The 25050-nt window shown below is 46.8% G+C and overlaps 1 protein-coding gene and 1 long non-coding RNA gene across 7 annotated transcripts in view; one reads left to right on the top strand and one right to left on the bottom strand.

Moving 5' to 3' along the window:
• dnai1.2 (dynein, axonemal, intermediate chain 1, paralog 2) overlaps window positions 1-25050 on the top strand; it is a 313232-nt gene that overhangs the window by 224612 nt on the left and 63570 nt on the right. For all 4 annotated transcript variants that reach the window (XM_038790653.1, XM_038790652.1, XM_038790651.1 and 1 more), the window contains one exon: window positions 5180-5279. In XM_038790653.1, the coding sequence (XP_038646581.1) occupies window positions 5180-5279 (100 nt within the window). The remainder of the gene's footprint in view (window positions 1-5179; window positions 5280-25050) is intronic.
• Window positions 1-25050, bottom strand: part of LOC119962706 — a 72280-nt gene that overhangs the window by 1944 nt on the left and 45286 nt on the right. For 2 of the 3 annotated variants that reach the window (XR_005459937.1, XR_005459936.1), the window contains 3 exons: window positions 9929-10005; window positions 5148-5247; window positions 3580-4095 (listed from right to left, as the gene is read on the bottom strand). This is a non-coding gene — a long non-coding RNA (uncharacterized LOC119962706). Of the gene's footprint in view, window positions 1-3579; window positions 4096-5147; window positions 5248-9928; window positions 10006-25050 lie in introns of those variants that run through there. The other variant, XR_005459938.1, reaches the window with a different exon arrangement.

Genomic DNA, 25050 nt, shown 5'->3' with positions numbered 1-25050 from the left:
TTCTGATGACATAAAGATAGGCAGGAAAGTAATTGGTGAGGAGGTCACAAGGAGCCGACAAAGAAACATAGACAGTTTGAGTGAGTAGCAATGATCTGACGAATGGAATATAATGTGGGAAAATGTGAGATTGCCCATTTTGGCATTAAGAATGAAAAATAAACATCATCTAAATGGTGAAAGAATGCAGAGCTCTGAGATTCAGAGGGATCTGGGTGTTCTAGTGCATGAATCACAAACGACTAGTATGTAGGTACAGCATGTAATTAGGAAAAAAAATAGAATGTTATAATTTATTGCAAGGGTTCCCCTTTACCCACACCTGGAGTACTGTGAACAGCTTTGGTCCTCTTATCTAAGAAAATATATACTGTAATTGGAGAAAGTCCAGAGAAGGCTCACTTTTCTAATGAGAGGTTGAGTAGGTTGGGTGTGAACTAATTGAAGTTTAGAAGAATGAGAGATTATCAGCGGGCTTGGCAGGGTAAATGTTGAATGGTTATTTCCCCTTGTGGGAGAGTCTAGGAACAGAGATCATAATCTCGGAGTAAGGGATCACCCATTTAAGACAGATGAGAAGGAATTTCTTCTCTCAGAGGTTAGTGAACCTGTGAAATTCTTCACAGTTGAGGGCTGGGTCATTAAGTATGTTCAAGGCTGAGATAGACAGATTTTTAATCAGTAAGGGAATCAAGGGTTACGGGGATATGGTGGGAAAGTGGAGTTGAGGATTATCATATCAGATCAGTCAAGGTCTCATTGAATGGCAGAGCAGACTCGAAAAGCCGAGTGGTCTATTCCTGCTCCTAATTAGTATTTCATCTTTCATTCTCACTCCACAGTATAAATATTTCCCACTCTCTCTGTCTGTTAGCTTTGACAAAGAGTCATCGGACTCGAAACTTTAGCTCTTTTCTCTCCCTACAGATGCTGCCAGACTTGCTGAGATTTTCCAGCATTTTCCCTTTCGTTTCAGATTCCAGCATCCGCAGTAATTTGCTTTTATCCTAATTAGTATTTTTCTATGTAATACTGTCATGAACAGATTTATCTGTGGCAGATAGATTAGTGAGGGAGAAGTCATGTAGATTTTTACCTCTTGTTTGTTCTCTTAGCACCTACTGCAGGCACCTTATTGCAGATAAGTCCATAATGAAGTGCTACATTGCCATTCTTGTGATGTGCATTTAATTCCCCCACCCAGAGTACATTTTTTCCCTTACTACCCTCAATGCTTCTTGCATGTGCTGTTCAACATGGAGATGCACTGATTCATCAGCTGAGGGAGGGCATTGGAATGCAATTAGCAGGAAATTTTCCTGCCCATATTTGACCTGATTCCATGAGACTTCATGGTGTTCCAAGTCAATATTGGGAATTCCCAGAGCCCCTCATTCTCCATTGTTGCACCACTTTGTTGCCACCTCTGGTGGGTTTTCCTGATGATGGGATAGGCCATGCACAGAGATGGTAATGGAGGAGCCTGGGACTTTGGATCTAAGATCTGATTTGGTGATTATGTCAGGTTGTTTGACTAATCAATGGATCAGTTCTCCAAATTTTGACACATACCAAGGTGTTATGTGGACAGGGTGTATCTTTTTTTTTTCTGATGCCTAGGTTAATGACAGGTGGTCATCTGGTTTCACAGAATCATAGCGTGGTCACAGGGCAGAAGGAGGTCGTTCAGCCCATCGTGTCTGTGCCAGTTATCTGCAGGATTATGTGACTTTTCTGTAATGGCTTATTGCTACCGAGTGGCTTGCTAGGCCATTTCAAAGGGCTTTAAGAGTCACCCACATTGCTGTGGGTCTGGAGTCACAGGTACCAGCCTCCCCGAACAGGTGCTGGAATGTGGCGACTAGGGGCTTTTCACAGTAACTTCATTTGAAGCCTACTTGTGACAATAAGCGATTATTATATTATATATTATATATATTATAAACCAGACCAAGCCAGAACAGCGGATTTCCTTCCCTATACTTCGCCAGTAAGCGAGATGGGTTTTTACAACAATCCAATAGATTAATCATCATCATTACGGAAATTTGTGTTTTCTTCCAGATTTATTAATCAATTGAATTTAAATTTCCCCAGCTGTGAGATTTGAAAACATGTTCCAGAGCATTAGTCCAAGCATCTGGATTACTAGTACGAGGATTATCACTATGATACTATTCTGCTATTTGATGTGCTACAGTTAACCTTAGTTCATATGGGAAGAGGGAGTAGAAAAATCATCAAGGATACCTAGTTCTAGCAAATGAGAACAAAGACATTTGGATACTGAATTTTGAGCTTTTCAACTGACTTAGCTGATTCTCTTACAGACATGTTTTATGTTAGTGTTTTATTCCAGACAACCAAGCAGTGAAGGATAGAATTTCAGCCTGATCCTTATACACTTGATAAGCTTTTATTATCGAGATACAAATTACAAACTTGCAACCCCAGCCCGGGAGGGACAGTTTTAGTCTGCTGCTATATAGGAGCATAAATAAATCCCCAGTTAATGCCCTTTAAACAAATACAATTAAACATTCAATTAATTTACAATTATACACTTGATCTACCTTTAACAAGCTTTCTACAAAGAAATTTTTGCGGCAGGAGCTGCAACCAAATGTGGGCATTGTGACCTAGGCCGGGATTTTTCGCTCCCTTTCACGTTGAGTGCTTTTCGGTGACGGGAGCAGAAAATATCGCGAGAAGTCGAGCGTCGCGTTTAATGCCGGTGTGAAAGCTTGTCGTGATCATCCCCTTCCTCCCACCATTTAACATTGAGAACATCATTATAATAGACTTGCATCTTATTATCATGCACATACACTGTAATCATATCAACTCCCCATTGTAAAATCCATCCACAGCGGCATGATGTCAGAATGGCGCACATCATGCCTGGTTTCAAAAGGCATTCAGGATTGACTTGGGATACTGGGGTTGATTCTGTTGGAGACCAGGAGTGAACACTTGTGGGAGACCGGGGTAACATTCGAAAGGGTACTGGGGTAACACTTGAAAGGTACTGGGTCAAGACTCCGAGGGAGATCAGGGTAACACTCAAAGAACAATACAGCACAGGAACAGGCCCTTCGGCCCTCCAAGCCTGCACCGATCATGTGCCCTATCTCAACCAACTGCCTTTATCCTTCTATACCCCATCTGTTCATTTGCCTATTCAGATAAGTCTTAAAGGTCACTAACGTATCTGCCTCAACCACCTCACTTGGCAATGCATTCCAGGCCACCACCACCCTCTGTATAAAAAACCTCCCTCGCACATCTCCACTAAACCTTTTCTCCCACACCTTAAACTTGTGCCCTCTTGTAATTGTTCTTCCCGCCCTGGGAAAAAGCCTCCGACTGTTCACCCTATCTATACCCCTAATAATTTCATAAACTTCTGTCAGGTCGCCTCTCAGCTTCCGCCTCTCTAGGGAGAACAATCCCAGTTTATTCAATCTCTCTTCATAGCTAATACCCTCCATACCAGGTAACATCCGGGTAAACCTTTTCTGTACTCTCTCCAAAGCCTCCACATCCCTTTGGTAGTTCGGTGACCAGAATTGGACACAGTATTCCAATTGTGGCCTAACCAACGTTCTATATAATTGTAACATAATTCTTGAGCTTTTATACTCAATGCCCCATCCTATGAAGGCTTGTAGGGGACCCAATTAATCATTCAGGGTCTGACAATTTGAACTTTGGCACCATTTGTTGTAGTATAGTGTGACAGAAGGTGGAAACAGAAGGTGCAAAAAAAATAAGAATCACTCTAATCTTCTGTGCTTCCCAATGCAATAGGTGGCCATTCAAACTTTTCTATCTCTCCATCGCCAGCATCATCATGAAAATCTTGGCTGCCAGGATTGCAATAACATTACTAGTATGATGTTAATTATAGGAAATCTGTCAGAAGACTCTTTCCAACCATATCCCTACAAATTTTGTTGACCCAACCAAATGTGACATCATCCATTTTCCTACATCGTGGACAAATGATTCCCTCACATATTCTCCTCTCCCATTCCATAAGATGACAATGTGCATTATAATTCAGAGGAAAATGTTGTCTGTAGTATAAAATGGCTAGAGAAAAAAGAAAATTCATGTTGTAAAATAAATGTGGGTCAGTGAGGCAAATTTAATTTGGTCATGTCATTCAATTATCTGAAAAATAGCAACACTGACATTTTATATATTAACCTCTCCTATACATTGGATAAAATGGCACTTATTTCACAAATGTAATAAAATAGAATCCAATAAAACTAAGAAGTGAAACTTTTCTAGAATGCTCAACTACTTAGGTGTTTTGTTTTTAAAAAAGTATTTCAACAAACGGTAATTTCATTTATACAAATTCAACAGAAGGTATTTACATAGTACATCACCAATTCTCTGTTCCAAAATAATAATTATGAATGAAATTTTAAAAACTTAGTGTTCTTACAAATCTTCAGTCTAGTTATGGACAATGATAGATATTGGGCAGGGTTATCTGGTCGGCGATGCCAAAATTGCGTTCGGCAATCGGCCGGAGAATCAAAGTTTATGACCAAATCAGGGGCGGCGGTGCTTTTGGGATGCTCCGCCCCCTCTAAAATGACGTACTCGGAGAGCACGCTGCGCAACATGTCGACGGCCTCAGGATGTTGCCTGAGGCCCGCCCCCGACCGGCCGAGTTCCTGACGCCGTGGGTCTCTCATGGTCTCAACCGTCGGGAACTCGGCATGGCAGCTGGAGACTCAGTCCAGCGCCGCCACAGCCGGGGGAGCGTTGATTCGCGGGCAGTGGGGAATTTGCCATGGGCTGGGGGCACTCTGGGTGGTAATCTGGAGCACGCAAACTGGCCAAAGGGAGGGGCAATATTTTGCAGGCCGGGTCCATGAGTGGCTGACACCATGTTGCATGGCGCAGGCTAGAGCCGGCCTGCTAGCCCCCAGCCAAACGGAGGATCGGTGCCCGTTTTACGCCATTTTTTCTCTCATAAAATGCCACCGTTCCCATGCCAGCGTGGGGACATAGCCTCAAAATCAGAGAATGTAGGCCATTGTCTCTGCTGGGAAAGATTTTTAGGAATAGCAAGAACTGAGCCAGCCCAAAAAACCTGTAAATGTTTTTGTGTACATTCTAATTACTTTAATCATGATTGATGTGTGTTCTCTTTCAGGATCCCGATGTTTACTTTTGATCTTGATTCACCAGTTGGAGATGTTACCTGGTCACCGTACTCTTCAACTGTGTTTGCAGCAGTTACAACAAATGGAAAGGTAATTACTATTTTTGGATATTGTAAGGTCTTTCTCAATGTCAAACTCAAGTCAGTTTTTCAAACTATTATATATTTACTGTGTTAAAGCAAATTGTTATTGCAGACTGATAATTCAGTTAAGAGTTTCCACTGTGTTCTAGCTTATTGCATAAAGGTACACATGGTATGGTTTGTGGCAAGTTCCTTCCATGCACCAATGCATGTGAGAACAAGCTGAATCTAGGCAGTTCAGAGGGAAGCCAAAGAGAGTATAAGAATGAATAAGCAACTAATATAAAATGGAATTCAAATTCCTTCAAACGCAACTAAACAATATACAGGTAATATCAGGTGGGTGAAACCAATTAGGACTGAAAAAAAGACGTATACATGGAAGAAAAGATCATGTCTGAGGAACCTTTTTCTTATTATTCATTCATGGGATGTGGGTGCCGCTGGCTAAGCCAGTACTTATTGCCCATCCCTAATTGCCCTTGAGAAGTTGGTGGTCAGCTGTTTTCTTGAACTACTGCAGTCTATGTGGTGTGTGTGCACCCACAGTGCTATTAGGGAGGGTGATCCGAAGTTTTGACCCACCAACAGTGTTTTAGGATCCCAGACCAGAACCAACTATTTTCAATTTGCAAAACTGTGAGGAAATGTTATTGTACCACAGGAGTGATAAAACTCACCCATAGGTATCTTTTATGTTAAAACAAAATATAATTTAACCACAGAATTCGCCACATTAGCAATAAAGAAATAGGTTTACAGTTAGCAATCACAACAGTTCTTAAGTAAAAGAGAAAACCTTAACTTACTTCCAAAATCTGTCACTATAATCCAATTAAGCAAACCAATATATTTCAAATGCCACTCATGAACAAAGTTGGCAACCAGGTTTCTACTTGCTTTTCTCTGTGCAGAATACTTGGAGAGAAAACCTTTCAGGACCAACCTGAAACACCTGTCTAGACAAGAGTTCTAGACCAATTGACTTTTCTGACAGACCTGGTTCCTCCCATTAACTACATCATCTGTACCCAAAGCATGAGGCAGTTTTTTGTCTCTTCTTAGACAGATGTCTTTGCCTTGTTCAGCCAGGATCAAATGCAATACCCCTCATAAATTATCTATACCCCAGGGTTCCGTCAAATGTAAACAATATTCCATTAGCTAGCTATCTCTAAACAAGTAAATGGTTCTCAAGATTGATTAGCAGAATTCTTCACCTGCATCTCTCGCTTTTGACAACTTAATCACAGTTCTAGCAGTCATACTGTCTGTATGCATTGTAACCCACATTTTAGTAACATTACTGCAAAAAATATAAAATATGAAATAATGACAATTTCTTACATTCATCATAAATTAAGGAAAGGCAATACATTTCCAAGGAAGCATGTTGAGTGTCTTGTGGAAGAAGTTCCAGCTGCTGATGTTCCCATGTGTCTACTGCCTTTGTGCTTCGAGATGGTAGTGGTCATGGGTTTGGAAGGTGCTGCATAAGGAAGCTTGGTGAATTTCCATAGTTCGTCTTGTAGATGGTACGCACTGCAGCCACTGTGCATTGGTGGTGGAGGGTGTGGATGCTTGTGGATAGGGTGCCAATAAAGCAAATTGCTTTGGCTGGGATGGTGACCAGCTTCTTGAGTGTTGTTGGAGCTGCACTCACCCAAGAAAGTGGAAAGGATTCCATCAGACCCATGACTTGTGCCTTGTAGTAGATGGACAGGATTTGGGGAATCAGGAGGTGAGTTACTTGTCACAGAATTCCTCGTCTATGATCTGCGCTTGTAGCCACATATTTCAAGTCTAGTTCAGTTTCTGGTCAATGATAATCCCTCAGGATATTGATACTGGGGGATTCAGCAATGGTAATGCCATTGAATGTCGAGGGGTAATGGGGTAGGATCTCTTTCGTTGGATCTATTCATTGCCTGGCACTAGTCCGGCACGAATGTTACTTTTGTATTATATACATGGTAGATGGAATTACAAGCAAGGATTTAACTTTTTGAGCATTTATTTCAAATAGTTAAATGACAGAGTAATAATTTAATTTAATTTAGCTGATTTCTCAGCCATGAAATGAATGTTAATCCTGCTACCTTCTTAGTGGGACATCCGACAAAAGAAGTGCTCTCAAAATGCAGAATTTGGCACATTAGTTCAAGTGATCCATACTGCTGACCCTGAAATTAACATTGCACTGATCCTCTGTAAATCGAGGTTCTGTATTTGAATTAGGATTATTTTGTGAAATTGGTTCCTTAAAAGGTCTGATTCCCTCGTTTGTTAACCTTACCCAGCAAAACATTTTTGCAACATTCAATTTAAATATTTAAACTGATCCTCACTTACTGTAATTCTCTAGCTGACGTTTTTGTAATGTGTGATGACCCATATCTGGGGAAAGCCTGTATTTTATTCTGTGATGTCCCTTTAAGACCAAAATAAACTGGGAGGTATTCTGAAAGAGGGTTTCTTGATTTCCTGTTTATGACATCATTAATTGCCAAGAGATGCTTATGTGACTTGATGTTGCCATTAGCAACTAGAAAGCAATTGGAAAATGGAAAGGTTTATTTATTTGGGGTTGGGTGAGCCTGTGTTTTCTGCTTGGTGGTTGAGAACACATTGGGAATTCATATAAAAGAGGAAACAAACAAAGTTCTCTCCATATAAGAACATAACATAAGAACTAGGAGCAGGAGTAGGCCATCTGGCCCCTCGAGACTGCTCCGCCATTCAATGAGATCATGGCTGATCTTTTGTGGATTCAGCTCCGCTTTCCAACCCGAATACCATAACCCGTATTCCCTTTGTTCTTCAAAAAACTATCTATCCTTATCTTAAAAACATTTCATGAAGGAGCCTCAACTGTTTCAATGGGCAAAGAATTCCATAGATTCACAACCCTTTAGGTGAAGAAGTTCCTCCTAAACTCAGTCCTAAATCTACTTCCCCTTATTCTGAGGCTATGCCCCTTAGTTCTGCTTTCACCCGCTAGTGGAAACAACCTGCCTGCATCCATCCTATCTACCTTCATTCATAATTTTATATGTTTCTATAAGATCCCTCCCGCAACCTTCTAAATTCCAGTGAGTACAGTCCCAGTCTACTCAACCTCTCCTTGTAATCCAACCCCTTCAACTCTGGGATTAACCTAGTGATTCCTCTGCACACCTCCAGTGCCAGTACATCGTTTCTCAGGTAAGGAGACAAAACTGAACACAATACTCCAGGTGTGGCCTCACGAACACCTTATACAATTGCAGCATAACGTCCCTAGTCTTAAACTCCATTCCTCTAGCAATGAACGGACAAAATTCATTCGCACTTCTTAATCACCGGTTGCAACTGTAAACCAACTTTTTGCGACTCATGCACTAGCACACCCACGGTCTCTCTGCACAGCAGCATGTTTTAATATTTTATCATTTAAATAAGAAACTCCTTTGCTGTTATTCCTCCCAAAATGGATAACCTCACATGTGTCAACATTGTATTCCATCAGATCCTAGCCCATTCACTTAACCTATCCAAATCCCTCTGCAGACTTCCGCCATCCTCTGCACTTTTTGCTTTACCACTCATCTTAGCGTCATCTGCAAACTTGGACACATTGCCCTTGGTCCCCAACTCCAAATCATCTATGTAAATTGTGAACAATTGTGGGCCCAACACTGATCCCTGAGGGACACCACTAGCTAATGATTGCCAACCAGAGAAACACCCATTAATTCCCACTCTTTGCTTTCTATTAATTAACCAATCCTCTATCCATGCTACTACTTTACCCTTACTGCCATGCATCTTTATCTTATCCAGCAACCTTTTGTGTAGCACCTTGTCAAAAACTTTCTGGAAATCCAGATATACCACATCCATTGGCTCCCCGTTATGTACTGGTAATGTCCTCAAAAATTTCCACTAAATTAGTTAGGCATGACCTGCCCTTTATGAGCCCATGCTGCGTCTGCCCAATGGGACAATTTCCCTCCAGAAGACTCGCTATTTCTTCCTTGATGATAGATTCCAGCAGCTTCCCTACTACCGAAGTTAAGCTAATCGGCCTATAATTACCTGCTTTCTGCCCACCTTTTTTAAACAGTGGTGCCACATTTGCTAGTTTCCATCCGCCGGGAACCACCTCCAATCTAGTGAATTTTGGTAAATTATCACTAGTGCATTTGCAATTTCCCTAGCCATGTCTTTCAGCACTCTGGGATGCATTCCATCAAGGCCAGGAGACTTGTCTACCTTTCACCCCATTAGCTTGCCTATCATACCTCCTTAGTGAAACAATCATCTCAAGGTCCTCACCTGTCATCTGCCTCATTTCCATCAGTCACTTGCATGTTATTTGTGTCTTCCACTGTGAAGGGACGGAGCCCAAAAAACCTGTTCAGTTCTCAGCCATTTCGTCATCTCCCATTATTAAATCTCTCTTCTCAACCTCTAAAGGACCAATATTTATCTTAGCCACTCTTTTTTGTTTTATATATTTGTAGAAACTTTTACTATCTGTTTTTATATTCTGAGCAAGTTTACTCTCATAATCTCTCTTACTCATAGAACCATTTTTTTGTTTTACAACACCAGGTTAAAGTGCAACAGGTTTGTTTCCAATCATAGCTTTCGGCGACTTCTTACTGTGCTCACCCCAGTCCAATGCCGGCATCTCCACATCATTTTTCTGTTTGCCAGACTTTGAACAGATCCTGTGTTGAAGCAAGTCACTAAGAATAGAGCAAAAAACTGTATTACTCTGGGCATTAGACAATTGAAAAGAGCAAAAGAGCAGAAGGGCAGTGGGTTGTGGAATTGTACAAGACCCATTGCTGCTGTTTCAATGTTGCCAGAGCTCACCAGACCATTTAAAGGCTCAGAGAAGGGTGTCTCTGTGGATTTTATGCCACTTGGACTGTCATGACCCATTGATGTGTAACTTGTCAATGTTCACCCCTCCGAGGACTTTGGATGGAATACAGCTGATGGTGAACCCGACTCAATGGCTAAAGTGATTGAGTGGGAAATAAGATATCTTGCATATCTGAGATCGAGTTGGAAAGACTGAGATTGCACATGGTTTTGCGCACAAGTAATTTGAGTGCCTGTAACTATGTGAGGTGCATCTTAATCATAATTGACTATTTGAAGTGAAATTTACTTTTTTAATTCCAATTCTTTCATCTGTCAATTAATGTTTGAATTGTGTTGATTTCAGTTGGTTTAAAGTAAATTTTTTAAAAGTTAAATTGTGTCCAGAGTTTCTTTTCCATTTTTCATAATATTGTGGGAACTACTTTCCTTTTTAAAAGTTATCAGTTTCACCAGGAATTGAACAACTGCTGGGATTTTTGTGAGAGAGTTTCTGCCTGTTTTGCCTGAGTTTTAGCAATTTTTGATGGTACAGAGCTATGGAGATCTAACATTTGGGTGTAACTGCATTAACGTATTGGTATTTGGATTTACGTGGGAATTATTGGGATTGCTTACTGAGGCTGCCATATGGAAAGCCACAACTGTGTGATTCACAAAGGAGATTGCAAAAAAAAGGGAAGGAAAGAACAACCTAAGTTCATTCTTTAGAGCCTAGTCTATGTCCTTGTTTACCCTTCTAGTGTTTCTATGAGGTGGTTCCCCTATTGCTGAAGTCTGGGAGATGGGAAGGTTGCTGATCATACACTGAAGCCACTTGAGAGGTCTTGGGTGACCTCAACAACTCTTCCAATTGAGGGCACAACTTCAGTGCTATGTTTCAGCATCAGCTAACCAGGTTGACAGTGTTGACATGCTGTCCTCCTGAAAGAACAGCAGATGCCTCTGCAGTGGAGTCAATGCCACTGTCATAGGGGCTGGGTCTCCACAAGGCCATAAGATATAGAAGCAGAATTAAGCCACTCGGTCCATCGAGTCTACTCCGCCACTCAATCATGGCTGATATTTTTCTCACCCCAATCTCCTGCCTTCTCCCCATAACCCCGATTCCTTATTAATCAAGAACCTATCTATCTCTGTCTTAAAGACACTCAGTGATTTGGTCACCACAGCCTTCTGCGGCAAAGAGTTCCACAGATCATCTTATTGCTCTTGGAATCTTGTAGCTATGATCCTAAGAACATCGGAATACGAGCAGCTGCAGGCCATCCAGTACTATGAGCCCACGCCACCATTCAATGAGATCATGCTGACATACTTCAACACCATTTTCCTGAACTAACCCCATATCCATTGATGTTTTTAACTTGTGGAAATACAGTGATCTCCTTCTTTAACCAGAGGCTAAATTACAATGAAACACACAGAGCTGCAGTACAGGGCATGGCCGGGGGGGGGGGAGAGAGACGGGACGGGTGGGGGAGGGACTGAGTGTTTGCCTCTGCTGCAGATCCTTCACATGGTGAGGAGGAGGTGCTGGCCAATGGCCATCGGAGAGCAGTGGGGCAACTCCTGACCTCCAGGCCAGGGCTGAGGAGGGCAGTGGGCAACCAAGCAAAAAGAACAGAGACCACCAAGGCGAGATAATCAGCAGCAGAAGTCAGACAGCAAGCCAGGGGCACGTACGCTCATCAAGGCCTCCAGACCCAGCCAACCAAGCGAGAGCCAAGTGCAGTCAGGGGGTGCAAAGAAGGTGAGGCAAGTTCCGTATCGTGTCTTGGAGAATCAGGGAGCAGCAGCAAAGCGGGAGCGTAGCGAATCGACCAAAGCCAGAAGTGAGCCAGACAGCCGGGCTGAAAGTGAGAAAGTTGGGCTGATCAGCAACCGGACTGGGGAGCGAGGGGATGACGAGCATATGCCAGGCCACATAGCCAGCAGCAGTCAGACAACCGCCAGGAGAACACGCGACCGTCAAGGCTCGAGGCCCAGCCACCTGAGAGAGAGCCGAGAGGTGAGTGGAGCAGCAAGAGTCAAGAGATGTGAACAAGGCCAGGTCAGGTAAGCACTAGCATCGTCTTTAGGGGAATTGTGGAGCAGCGGCCAGTGGAAGCGGGTCGACCCGGCCAGAGCCAGAGGCCAGCCAGGCAGTGAGGGCTGGACTGAGCTGAGCTGGTCAGCAACCGGAGTGGGTGGCGAGGCGTGAGATTTTGGGTTTCTGTGCCTTGCATTATGTGAGCTGAAGTTAGGCGAAGTCAGAAGGCCACCCCCGGGTTGGACCTAACATCATTGAGGCCAGGACTCAATGTCATTGGGGCGGGGCTCACCGTCATTGGGGGAAGGGCTCACCATCATTGGGGGCCACCATCATTGGGGGAAGGGCTCACCATCATTGAGGCGGGGCTCACTGTCATTGGTGCGGGGCTCACCATGGGGGGCAGAGCTCACCATCAATGGGGCGGGGTTCACTGTCATTGGGGCGGGGCTCACCGTCATTGGGGGCAGGGCTCACCGTCATTAGGGGCAGGGCTCAACGTCATTGGGGTGGGCTTCCATGTCAACAGGGTGGGAGGCATGACATGGGCCCCCACAAAGAGTGTTAGCCTGAGGCCGCCAAAAGTGTAAGTCCAATCTCTGATAATAGCTGAACCTCCACAGCCTCTGGGACAGAGAATTCCAAAGATTCAATACCTTCTGAGTGAAGAAATTCCAACTAATCTCATTCCTAAATGGCCGAAATTGCCTCAGCACCAGGACAGTTCCTTCAATAAACCCTTGGCAGCTCCATGTCAGTGTCCTGATTCCTCCCTTGGACAGCTTTATAACTGACACCAGGATATTTATTCATTACTCCACTCTATCCTTGGCCACCACCCAAGTCCTCTCTGCTGTCCAGAGGGTTTTTCAGAGTCATGTGGTGAGTGAGGCATCTTGAAGGTCTCTATGGATGGGGAGGGGCCAAGTTGCTGCTGATTGATTTGTGTGCTGCAGTGATCTGTCAAATGGAGGGAGGGATAGTATTTGAGAGGACTGCTAACCACTGAACTGGAGTTGATCTTGGAGTTCCAGAGATTATCCTCCATTACTGAATTAAGTTATGTGTCAATGGGTTTTGTGTGACAACTTGAGGCCCATAAGAGTGCACAGTACTCAGCTGCTAAAAAAACCAGGGGCGGGATTCTCCGAGCCTCCGCGCCGAAGTCATGATCGGTGTGGAGGCGGAGAATGGGCGTTGACAGCGAAATCCGGCACAACGCCGCTCCCACGATTCCACCGGTCCTCGGCGCCGTGGTCGAACCACGCTTTGCTGTCGGGAACTGCCGTCCTGGTGGAGGGCGGGGGGATCCTTCATCGGGGAGGGCCTCACAGACCGGCAGGCAAGCGAGCAGGCGTAACCGGTCTGCGGGCGCGCGCGATCTCGGTTGGGACAGACTTCGTCCATCATGGTCCGTGGTGTGAGTCCGCCCATGTTGTACGGGGCGGTTGCCGCAGGCCGCCGCCATGCGCATGCGCGGACACCCGACCAGAAGTGCAGGGCCCGTATCAGCAGCCAGAGCTAGCCCCCTGCGGTTGGAGAATCACTCTGGACTTTCCTTAAGGAAGACCTGCGTTTTGACGCTGGCATGGGGACATAGCTCCATTGTTGGAGAATCACGCCCCAGAGCTCTGGCAGAAGGTCAAAGGATGGTGGTTTTTGTGCCCCAGTGTATTTTTGCAGGTTTGCGGATGATGTTCACTGGTGTCTTTGTCTTTTTGGCAGTCCTTTCGAAGGTGGTGGTGGTAAATTAGGGAACGGTCAAAATAGTTGGGAGTCAGGTCATGCCACACTTTTTCCCTCCACAGAAAAGTGACATTTAGAATATAAACAGTTGTGCATATTGTATTCGTTGATTTAATTAAGCCAATATTTATCTCCAATTGATGGTTTCTGGAGTAGAATTATAGAATGTTTTCAGCATAGAGGAACGTTCCTCAACCTGCTGAGGACCCATGCCGGCTGTCTGCAAGACCCTTTCCACGTAGCTCTGCATTTGCTTGCCATCGGCTTGCTTATCCATTTCCCTTTTGATAGCCTGAATTGAAGCTGTCTTCACTACATTCCTGAACTTGGTATGGTCCCCGTTGTACAGATGACAAACCCAGAGAGCCAGTTGAAGTTACGAACGAACACCCACATGTCAGGTGCGAAGGAGGCAACGTCAAACTAGGCAATGCCTTTGAGAATGTTAGTGGCGACGCACCTTCACGCTGCTGTCTGGAAGAATAAATTGAGTCGTGTACGAAGTCTATGACCCATTAACATCTCCATGGAGTCTACCCCAGTTACTGCATGTGGCGTGGTCTTTGATGTGTTGGTAAGGCTGGTCTGCGAGGACTGCGTTTACTGCAGCAGTGAGAGAGACAGACTTTCCAACACTTGAAGAAAATGCAACTGGATTTTATTGAACTCTTAACTATCATACATACTTTAACTGTTGGGTTGACACTATGCTGACTTGACTGGAGACCTGAGGCTAACCTGACAGACTATCTTACTACCACATGGTGTGTGTTCTAGTATTGCTCACGGGCTCTGACTGTCTCAGAGACTGGATCCCAAGAAAAGCGGTAAAACTAGTGCCCTCCCGTTTTATAGTGGTCGTTTCCTGTCTGGTGATTGGCTGCTGTGTTCTGTGTTCATTGGTCATCCTGTGTGTCAATCACTGTCTGTCTGTGCACCATCATATACCTGTGTGTATATTATGATATCTCCCCCTTTTTTTTCCTTTTAAAAAATGTGTATAGGTCAATAAATAGCGAGTGTGCGTGTGTGAGTGTGTGTAGGAGCCTGACTATATACAAAGTATGTGAACGTATTTACATGGGAAGGTGTCTAGTGCAGATAGAGGGCAGATAACAAATTAGGAAGAAACAATATGTACAGATGTGTAAACGGATCACAAGGTAATGCAACATTCAGTCTATAAATTCAGTCTCTGTGGCGGACGACGAATTCTGGTTGTCCGCCTCAAGGCTGGGTCAGGGGCCGCCTGCACTGGAACGGGCGGAACTGCCTCCAATGTAGAGGTCGGTGAAAAAACTGGCAGATCGGTGGCCTCGTGAAAGGGGGCGTCCTGAGGAACCAGCATGCGAGGCGGGACATCACGCTGAGGTGGCAAGTGTGGAATAGCCGCAGTGCCCGCCTATTAGGCCGAAAAAAGGAGCCATCATGCGAACAAGGAATGATCTCAGGGCAATGACATCCTCCAACGTGGATCTTCAAGCTGGCATTGATAACATCCTCACTCAGTATCCAGATGTGTTTGATGGGATGGGGACTCGACCCCCAGGTGACCCTTGTGGATTTGGCCGAGGACCAGCTCTCGCATGCTCTGTGGGATTACTATCCTGTCCAGTTTCATCAGTATGCCGTCCACTACCGCTAGATCATCCTTTACATTATAGAACTGTGGGCACTGCCCCTTTTACCAACCATCCGTGAGATGTCGCATGACCCGCTGGAGTAAAGGACCCCTGGTCGTCTCCTGACGAATTTGCACGGCCCTTTCATCAGTGGCCGGAAAGTTGGATGCACAAAACTTCACCTGAACGTCTATCTGACAGACAATGTCCGACTGCTCACACGGCGTGGTAATGGATCTAGAGAGTGCGTCAGCCACAATGAGCTCCTTGCCCGGGGTGTAGACCAGGTCGAAATCGTAGCGGCGGAGTTTGAGGAGGATCCGTTGTAGCCGTGGCGTCATATCATTGAGGTCTTTTTGGTTGATATTAACCAATGGCCTGTGGTCCGTCTCGACCGTGAATTTGGGCGAGTCCATACACGTAATCATGGAATTTGTCAATCCCTGTGAGGAGACCCAGGCATTCTTTTTCAATCTGAGCATATCGTTGTTCAGTAGGTGTCATGGCTCCAGATTGCATATGCGACGGGGCCCAGGAGGAGGATTGGTCCCGCTGGAGGAGTACTGCCCCAATGCCAGCCTGGCTCGCGTTGGTGGAGATCTTCGTCTCCTTGGCGGGGTCGAAAAAACGCCAGGTACCCCGGGGCCTGGTGAGTTTCGCCCTGAGCTCACGCCACTCTCGCTCATGAGCGGGGAGCACTGGAAGTCCGTAGTTTTTTTAACAAGATGGCGGAGAGCTGTGGTGTTGTGATGCAAGGTTGGGAAATAAACTTCTCAAGGAAGTTGACCATCCCTAGGAAGCGGAGGACCGCCTTCTTGTCCTCCGGGGTCTTCATGGCGTTGATCGCCGATACCTTGTCTGCATCTGGCTGCACACCGAACTGCAAAATATGGTCGCCAAGGAACATTTTTTCTGCTTGACCGAAATAGCATTTGGCTCTATTGAGTCGGAGTCGTGGATCCTATGGAACATTCGTTTGAGGCGATCGATGTGCTCCTGAGGAGTTGTGGACCAGATAATGATATCATTGACGTACACTTGCACCCCCTCGATGCCCTCCATCATTTGCTCCATTATTTGGTGGAACACCTCCGATGCGGAGATGATGCCAAAGGGCATCCGGTTGTAACAGTAACAACCGAACGGGGTGTTAAATGTGCACAGCTTTCAACTGGACGCGTCCAGCTGTATTTGCCAAAACCCCTTGGAGGCGTCCAGCTTCGTGAAAAACTTGGCGTGAGCCATTTTTCTGGTTAGCTCTTCTCGTTTAGGTATAGGGTAGTGTTCCCTCATGATGTTACAGTTCAAATCTTTGGGGTCGATACAAATGCGAAGTTCCCCTGACGGTTTTTTGACACAAATCATGGAGCTAACCCAGTCTGTGGGTTTGTGACCTTAGAAATGATGCCCTGGTCCTGGAGGTCTTGCAGGTGCTGCTTGAGGCGGTCCTTAAGGGGTGCCGGCACCCGACGCAGTGCATGAACCACAGGTGTGGCATTCGGTTTCAGAAATATCTTGTATCGGTAGGGCAGTGTGCCCATACCTTCGAAGACGCTGTAGTATTGTGCTATGATGTCATCTAATTGGGTTTGGAAGTTGACATCTGGCGAGGCCATTGCCCAGCGGACGACATGGTGTGAACCCGCTGCACAAGATTCAAGATTTTGCAGGCCTGAGCACCGAGCAAGGAAGCTCTGTCGGTTCCTACAATTTCAAAAAGCAGGGTTGCTTTTGAAGAATGATGGGATACCGTAAGCTGGCATGAGCCACTGGCAGCAATGGCATTGCCATTGTAGTCGAGGAGCTGGCGGGCCGGTGGAAGAATGCTTGGCTTGACACGGGTGGTGTCAAGGTCAGACTTTGAAATGAGGTTCGCTGAAGCGCCGGTGTCCAGCCTGAAGCGTATGCGAGCCTTGTTGACCGTAAGGGTGGCACACCACTCGTCATCCGGATCAGTGCTCATCACTGGGAGTTGTTTCACCTTCTTGGCTGAAAGCATCGTATGCTTGGTGATGATGCCCACCCGGAATGGGGGATGTGAGGCCCTCGGTGTCAGGATCTGAATCCATGTTGGAGTCGGAGTCTGCTACGGGTTTCTGTACTGACCGGACGTTCCTGCGCTGCGGCTGGGATTGCTGTGTGTTGGGCAGTTGAGCAGATCTGCACAGGGCTGCATAGTGGCCAAGCTTGCCACACTGGAGACAGCGTCGAGATTTCGTGGGACATTGCCGCTTTAAATGGGCGGAGCCACAGTTGTTGCACGCCATGGCGCCGACGTCAGGACACTCCGTGCGTCACCGCGCATGTGCGGTGCGGTCGAACGATGTGCGCACCTGCACAGTTCGGTCGTCGGCCTCGCCATCCCCTTGGTCGTGGCAAGCATGCGCCGGAGCCCAGGAAAAGCGCGCAAAATGGCCGCCCTCATCCAGACTCAGGCCCTGGATCTGTTTTACGGCCTGCACCCGCTCCGCATCGTGGGGGCCTTGCCGCACCATCTCCGCCGCCTTGATATGGGAGTACCGGTTGTTAGCGTGCTCGTGTAGGACGCAGGTCTCGATGGCAATGGCAAGGGTGAGCTGCTTAACTTTAAGGAGCTGCTGGCGAAGGGGATCGAAATGGACCCCGAAAATGATCTGGTCGCGGATCATGGAGTCCGAAGTGGAGTCGTAGTTGCAGGACTGCGCACGGATACGGAGATGGGCTAAGAAGGACTGAAAAGGCTCGTCCTTACCCTGAAGCCTCTGCTGGAACACATAGCGTTCAAAGCTCTCGTTGACTTCGATGTCACAGTGCTGTCGAATGTCAGCAGACTGTTTTAAACTTTGTCTTGTCCTCGCCTTCAGCAAAGGTGAGGGAGTTAAAGATGTGGATAGCGTGGTTCCCGGCTTATAGAAAGGAAGAGAGCGATCTTCCTGGCATCCGATGCGGCTTCAAGGTCGGTGGCTTCAAGATACAGCTGGAACTTTTGCTTGAAAATCTTCTAGTTAGCACCGAGGTTGCCAGTGATGCAGAGCTGCGGGGGAGGGCAGACGCTGTCCATGTTACCGGATGGCTGATCGTTGGTCAAAGGCAGACTATCTCAAGGTAGGGGCGTCAAACTCGAGCATGACTCACTGGTACCATGATGTGTTGTGTTAGCTGGGTCTGCGAGGACTGCGTTTACTGCAGCAGTGAGAGAGACAGGCTTCTAACACTTGCTATGGAGGGCATTAGCTATGAGGAGAGGTTGAATAAACTAAATTTGTTCCCACTGGAATGACGGAGGTTGAGGGGCGACCTGATTGAGGTCTACAAAATTATGAGGGGCATAGACAGAGTGGATAGTCAGAGACTGTTTCCCAGAGTAGAGGGATCAATTACTAGGGGGCAGAGGTTTAAGGTGCGAGGGGCGAGGTTTAGAGGAGATGTATGAGGCAAGGTTTTTACACAGACGGTAGTGGGTGCCTGGAACTCACTGCAGGAGGAGGTGGTGGAAGCAGGGACGATAGTGACGTTTAAGGGGCATATTGAAAAATAGATGAATAGGATGGGAATAGAGGGATACGGACCCTGGAAGTGTAGAAGATTTTAGTTTAGACGGGCAGCATGGTTGGCGCAGGCTTGGAGGGCCGAAGGGCCTGTTCCTGTGCTGTATGTTTCTTTGTTCTTGTGGACCTCCAGCTTGGGACCACCAGGATGGGAAAAATCAAACCCAAGAAAGGACCAGCAAAATCAGCATGTACACAGGCTCAAGGGCACCCCGGCCACTACCAAGAGTGTAGGGTACTGCCGCGGGGATCTTCTGCTGCTCTTGACAGATGGAGCACAGCTGGGCCAACATCCTAATATCTGTGTCCAACCCTAGCCAACAGATGTAGCTTTGCACCAGCATCTCCATTTTGGACACTCCGGAATGTCCGTTATGAAGGTCCCTCATCACGGTACCCTGGCCCATCACAGGGACAACAACCCTGGTGCCCATAGGTGGATACTATCCTCCATAGTTGACTCAAGACAACTTTGAGGAGAAAGCCTTCAACTCCGCTGGTAACTGCTAGTACTGCCCACCGTACAGCACCAGATGATGCACCTGGCAAGTACAGGGTCGGTTTGCGACCAGTCACGACTACATGAGGCAGTGACAGGCAAGGGGTCCATGAAACTCAGTTCAGTCACTTCATCCGCCAGGGGAGGGCTCGCGGACTTGACCTGTAGAGAAAGACAGCTCAACTTATCAGCATGTGCAATTGGAAGAAGCGCTGAATCCTTGCAGCTGTGGCAGGACCGCCTTGTCCTCAAGGAAGAGGCCTAGCAAAGGCTTGTGATCAGTGATGATAATATTGTATTGTTGGAATTGCTTTACACCAGATTGCCAGACTTTCCTTTTTGATCTGGGCATATATTCTCTCGGCCGCGGCCAGCGTCCAGGAGGCAAAAGCAATCATAGATTATCATAGAAGTTACAGTGCAGAAGGAGGCCATTCAGCCCATCGAGTCTGCACCGGCTCTTGGAAAGAGCACCCTACCCAAGGTCAACACCTCCTCCCTATCCCCATAACCCAGTAACCCCACCCAACACCAAGGGCAATTTATCATTGCCAATCTACCTAACCTGCACATCTTTGGACTGTGGGAGGAAACCGGAGCACCCGGAGGAAACCCACGCACACACGGGAGGATGTGCAGACTCCGCACAGACAGTGACCCAAGCCGGAATCGAACCTGGGACCCTGGAGCTGTGAAGCAATTGCGCTATCCACAATGCTACCGTGCTGCCCTGTCATACGGTCATGGACAAAACTACCCCGAAGCATTGTCCGTAATGTACAACGGTTTTGAGGAGTCAAAATGAGTCAACTAGCCTGAAGAAGACAACCGCAGCTTCACCTCGTCAAATGCCATATTCTGGACCGTGCACAAGCCCATGGCTGGTGCTTTGTCAAAAGCAAGTGGAGGGGGAGGGGCACGAATAGTAGCCAAATTCAGAATGAAGCATCCATAATAATTTCTTATTCCTCGGAAAGTGAAAAGTTCTGTGGTGCCTCGCGGCCTTCTTTGAATGCCCATACCTTCTTGGCGACCAGTTATAGGTCATCCCTGTCCACCCGATATCCCAAATAGATTAGCTCCTTTGAGTGAAACTCGCACTTTGCGTGGCACAGATGGACCCGTGTTCAGAAAACCGTTTCAACACTCCCTTGAAGTTCTGCAAATGGTTGTGAGCCTGTGACGAACACATCATCTAAGTAAACCGCAACATGCGGCAATCCATGCAGGATGTTCTCCATGACTCACTAGACGGCTGCACACGCCAAGGAGACTCTGAGCGGAAGCCTAGTGTATAAAGCTCCAATTGGAGCATATGGCCAAGGCGCCTGGAGTGCTGGCCACCCTGCTGCTGGCGGACACACCCAGACCAGCGTCCGCATGTAGCATATGGGCTAGAATCGCCTTCAGCCAAATCCAGGGACGGCGCAGAGTTTGGCAGCCAGCTCTTTTCCCAGAAGGCAGAGTCGTTGCTGCGTTCAGTTTGGGCGGGGATATCACATGAGGGGTAATGCCCCAAAACATTATATCTCTTGGATGCCGCGTTCCGCATTTTCTTGAGATATGGAGAGCTGAAGTGCCTGCTGAATAGTTAGGGAGACTCATCCAGAAGTTTCTTTTGAATTTCCATTTATTAATACTGAAGACCAAGCTATCGCGGAGAATATCAGACAAAACAGTTCCATATTCACAAAACTTCAGTAGTCGACTCACAAACTTGGTGCCGGACTCACTGGTGGACCTCTCCGGCGTATTAAACCTATATCCTTGAATAATTATCGATGGGGCTGGATTAAATGGTTGCGCCACAAGTGTCACGAGCAGGTTGAATGTACACCTATACGGGGCCGTCGACTGCATGAGACTCCGGATCACCCCGAATGTTGGCTGTCAACAGTACGGCCGTCTCGTTCTCCATGATATTGTTGGCCCCGAAGAAATAACGCATTCATTCAGCATATTGGTTCCAGTCTTCAACATCACTCAAACAGAGACATGGCGAATCAAAGAAATCCAAACCTGGGTCCAGAAAATTGGGGAAGTGGCTCAGCTGAGTAGGTTGCAGTGTCGGCACCAAATCAGTTTACTCCTCCTCGTCAGTTTAATAAGGACACAGTGGCACAGTGGTTTGCACTGCTGCTTCACAACTCCAGGGACCTGTGTTCAATTCCGGTCTCGGGTGACTGTGTGGAGTTTGCACTATCTCCCCTTGTCTGCGTGGGTTTCCTCCGGGTGTTCCTCCCACAGTCCAAAGATGTGAAGGCTAGGTGGATTGGCCATGCTAAATTGCCCCGAAGTGTCCAAAAGCTTAGGTGGGGTTACTGGGTTACAGGGATAGGGTGGAGGCATGGGCTTAAGTAGGGTGCTCTTTCAGTGGGTCAGTGCAGACACGATGGGCCTCCTCCTGCACTGTAAATTCCATGATTCTATGATATGACACAGGGTACCAAGTAAAAATAAGAACAAGGTTTTATTTACAAATGAGATATGGACACTTCCCAGTAAACCCCTAAAGGGTTCCTCTCTGGTCAGTGTCTTACTGGCCGATCTCCTATATTCAGGGTAATTGGGCTACCCGCCACTAGCGAGGTAGCTCATACTCCGCAATGAGCACATGGTAGACAGGTATTCCCACCCCGTAGGTCCCGTGCAGGATATTACATTCAGGTTGTATAAAAAAAAATTTAGAGTACCCAATTACTTTTTCCAATTAAGGGGCAATTTAGAGTGGCCAATCTACCTATCCTGCACATCTTTGGGTTGTGGGGGTGAAACCCACGCAGACACGGGGAGAATGTGCAAATTCCACACAGACAGTGACCCAGGGCCGGGATTCGAACCCGGGTCCTCAGCGCCGTAGGCAGCAATACTAACCACTGTGCCACCGTGCTGCCCCCATTCAGGTTGTTTAATGTCTCTGCAATTTCTTTATTCCTATTATAATTTATCCTGTTACTGCCTCTCAGGACCCATCCTTATTTTTGCAAATCTCATCCTTTTTACAAATTTGTAAAAGCTCATAATCTGTTTTTTATATTCATAGAACATAGAACAGTACAGCACAGAACAGGCCCTTCGGCCCTCGATGTTGTGCCGAGCATTGTCCGAAACCAAGATCAAACTATCCCACCTGTCATTCTGGTGTGCTCCATGTGCCTATCCAATAACCGCTTGAAAGTTCCTAAAGTGTCCAACTCCACTATCACAGCAGGCAGTCCATTCCACACCCTAATCACTCTCTGAGTAAAGAACCTACCTTGGATATCCCTCCTATATCTCCCACCCTGAATCTTATAGTTATGCCCCCTTGTAACAGCTACATCCACCTGAGGAAATTGTCTCTGAACGTCCACTCTATCTATCCCCTTCATCATCTTATAAATCTCTATTAAGTGGTCAGGATTGGGGTGAGGGGGTAGTTGTTCAGCTAATGGTCACAACCTCATCTCAGGAGAGTCTGGAGATGATGAGGGCCTCCCTGGTCTTCCTGGCATATCGGACCCTCTCTGTCACATATCTTCCAGCTCCTCCTCAGATTCATCCTCTAGCCCCTCCTGGCCCGCCTCCTAAGACGAGGTCAAATATCCATCCCCCTCACCCTCTTGCGAGATGTCACCCCACTGCTGTGCCAGATTGTGGAGGGCACAGCAGACTACCACAAAGCAGGAGATCCTCTTGGGGGTGTAGTGTAGGGACCTACCCAAAGTGATCCAAGCATCAGAACTGCATTTTGAGTAGCCTGATGCACCGCTCAACAACAGCACGGGTGATAACGTGGGCTTCATTATCATGGATCTTCACCTCGGTCTTAGGCCTCTGCACTGACGTTATCCGCCATGACCTCCCACAAGCCAACCCGTCATCCTGGGGTGTTCCTCGACGACATCGGGGATCTCCAAGCGCCCCAGGAAGTAGCTGTCATGCATACGTCCCGCCTTCTCTCAGAGTGCCAGCCAGTTGAGCTGGCAAACCTCGCTGTGCACACTCATCCCCGGCCAAATCAGCATCCCCTTGACCCTAAGCCTCTGCCAGCAACATTGGGAAGGCCGTGCTCAGAACCCCTCCACTCATCCAGAGACTTACCCTTTAGCCATGAGAGAATCCTCAGTAGTGAAGCCCTGCTCTTTAGTGTTTAATTGTTGTCAGCTGCCTCTATGCCACTGATGCTCATACAGTTCAGACATCCAGTCCACTAATCACCCTCTGAGACATGGCATCTGTTCCTTCGAGGAGGCACTTGAGAGTTCAGGAATGTGAAGTACTACCACAATTAACCAGGCCAATTCCTCATTTGAAATAGCCTTCAGCTCTGAAGCTAGAGGCAGCTCACAGTCAAAGGGGGTGGAATTGACTATCATGAGAGAAGCAGCAGCAGGGTTTTGCCTGGGTGATTTTGACAGGTCACGCAGGCTGTAGCTGTGCTTGTCCCTGTTATGGGATTCCACAATATTTAAAGATGACATAAAGGCCTCACAGATGCAAAGCCCCTCACCCCAATGGTTCAAGGGCGACACCCGATCTGGACCCTTCCATCCCCCCCGCCCCGAACAACCCCAATGCCCCCCTGAAACACCCCACCTCATCTTGAGCACCGGGGTAGCAGTTCCAGTGCCCTAGATCTGCATGCTTGTAAATGGAAAAGGCTACTCAGCTTCTCACTTCCCCTCGGTAGCCATTTGCGGCAGTTTCCACTTTTTGAAAAGGAATACGAAACAAAGCCCACGTGGCTTCTCGCTGGGGAGTCGTATGACTCCTGTGAGGCCGTTGCATTCAACTTCAATCCCGCTAATGAGATTAAAGTGAATGCAAATTAGGCTTAATGACCTTCTCTCAATTTTTGGGTGAGATCTGGAGCAGGCCGGGTGAATCTCAAATTGATTCGCTCCCGGCGTGAATTTCACCTTTGGTCTTTCCTGCTATTCACCTGGTACGCCCGAATCTGCGCAGGGAGCAATGCAGTGGCTGAATCGTGCCTATTGTTCTCAAAATTTGTCTCAAGTACATGTCATTAACTCATCCATCAAACTAATTTTTGCCATTAAGGGTTGCCTTTTATGTGACAATGAAAGACCCCCACAATACCCTTGGTACATTCTCCCCTAATTTCCTGATATAGGGCAGAATTTTAGGGCACCACCAGAGGTGTGAACAGAGGTCGACAGGGCCTGAAAATACCAGTGCCAACCAGCATACTGGTTCTTTGATGCCGCTCCAGGCTGCTGCTTTGTCTACCAGGGTGGCTAGAGGGTGGGACAGTGATCCCGCCGGAGCTGCAATTAAATGCAATTAAGGTTTTGAAGAGATCACACAGAGCTCATTAATGGCATTCATGACGGTGCATGGGCAACACATGCTGTTTGTGGCAACCAGGTGAAGATGCATATACAAAGTCGTTAGCCAATCATGGCTGCCCCTACAAATTACCCCAGAACAATAAAAGTTTTGATTGTGCTGTGGGGATTTCGCTCTTGGAACAG

This window comes from Scyliorhinus canicula, chromosome 3 (assembly GCF_902713615.1).
Source record: "Scyliorhinus canicula chromosome 3, sScyCan1.1, whole genome shotgun sequence".
NCBI lineage: Eukaryota > Metazoa > Chordata > Chondrichthyes > Carcharhiniformes > Scyliorhinidae > Scyliorhinus > Scyliorhinus canicula.
This window is presented reverse-complemented; position numbering and strand designations above follow the sequence as displayed.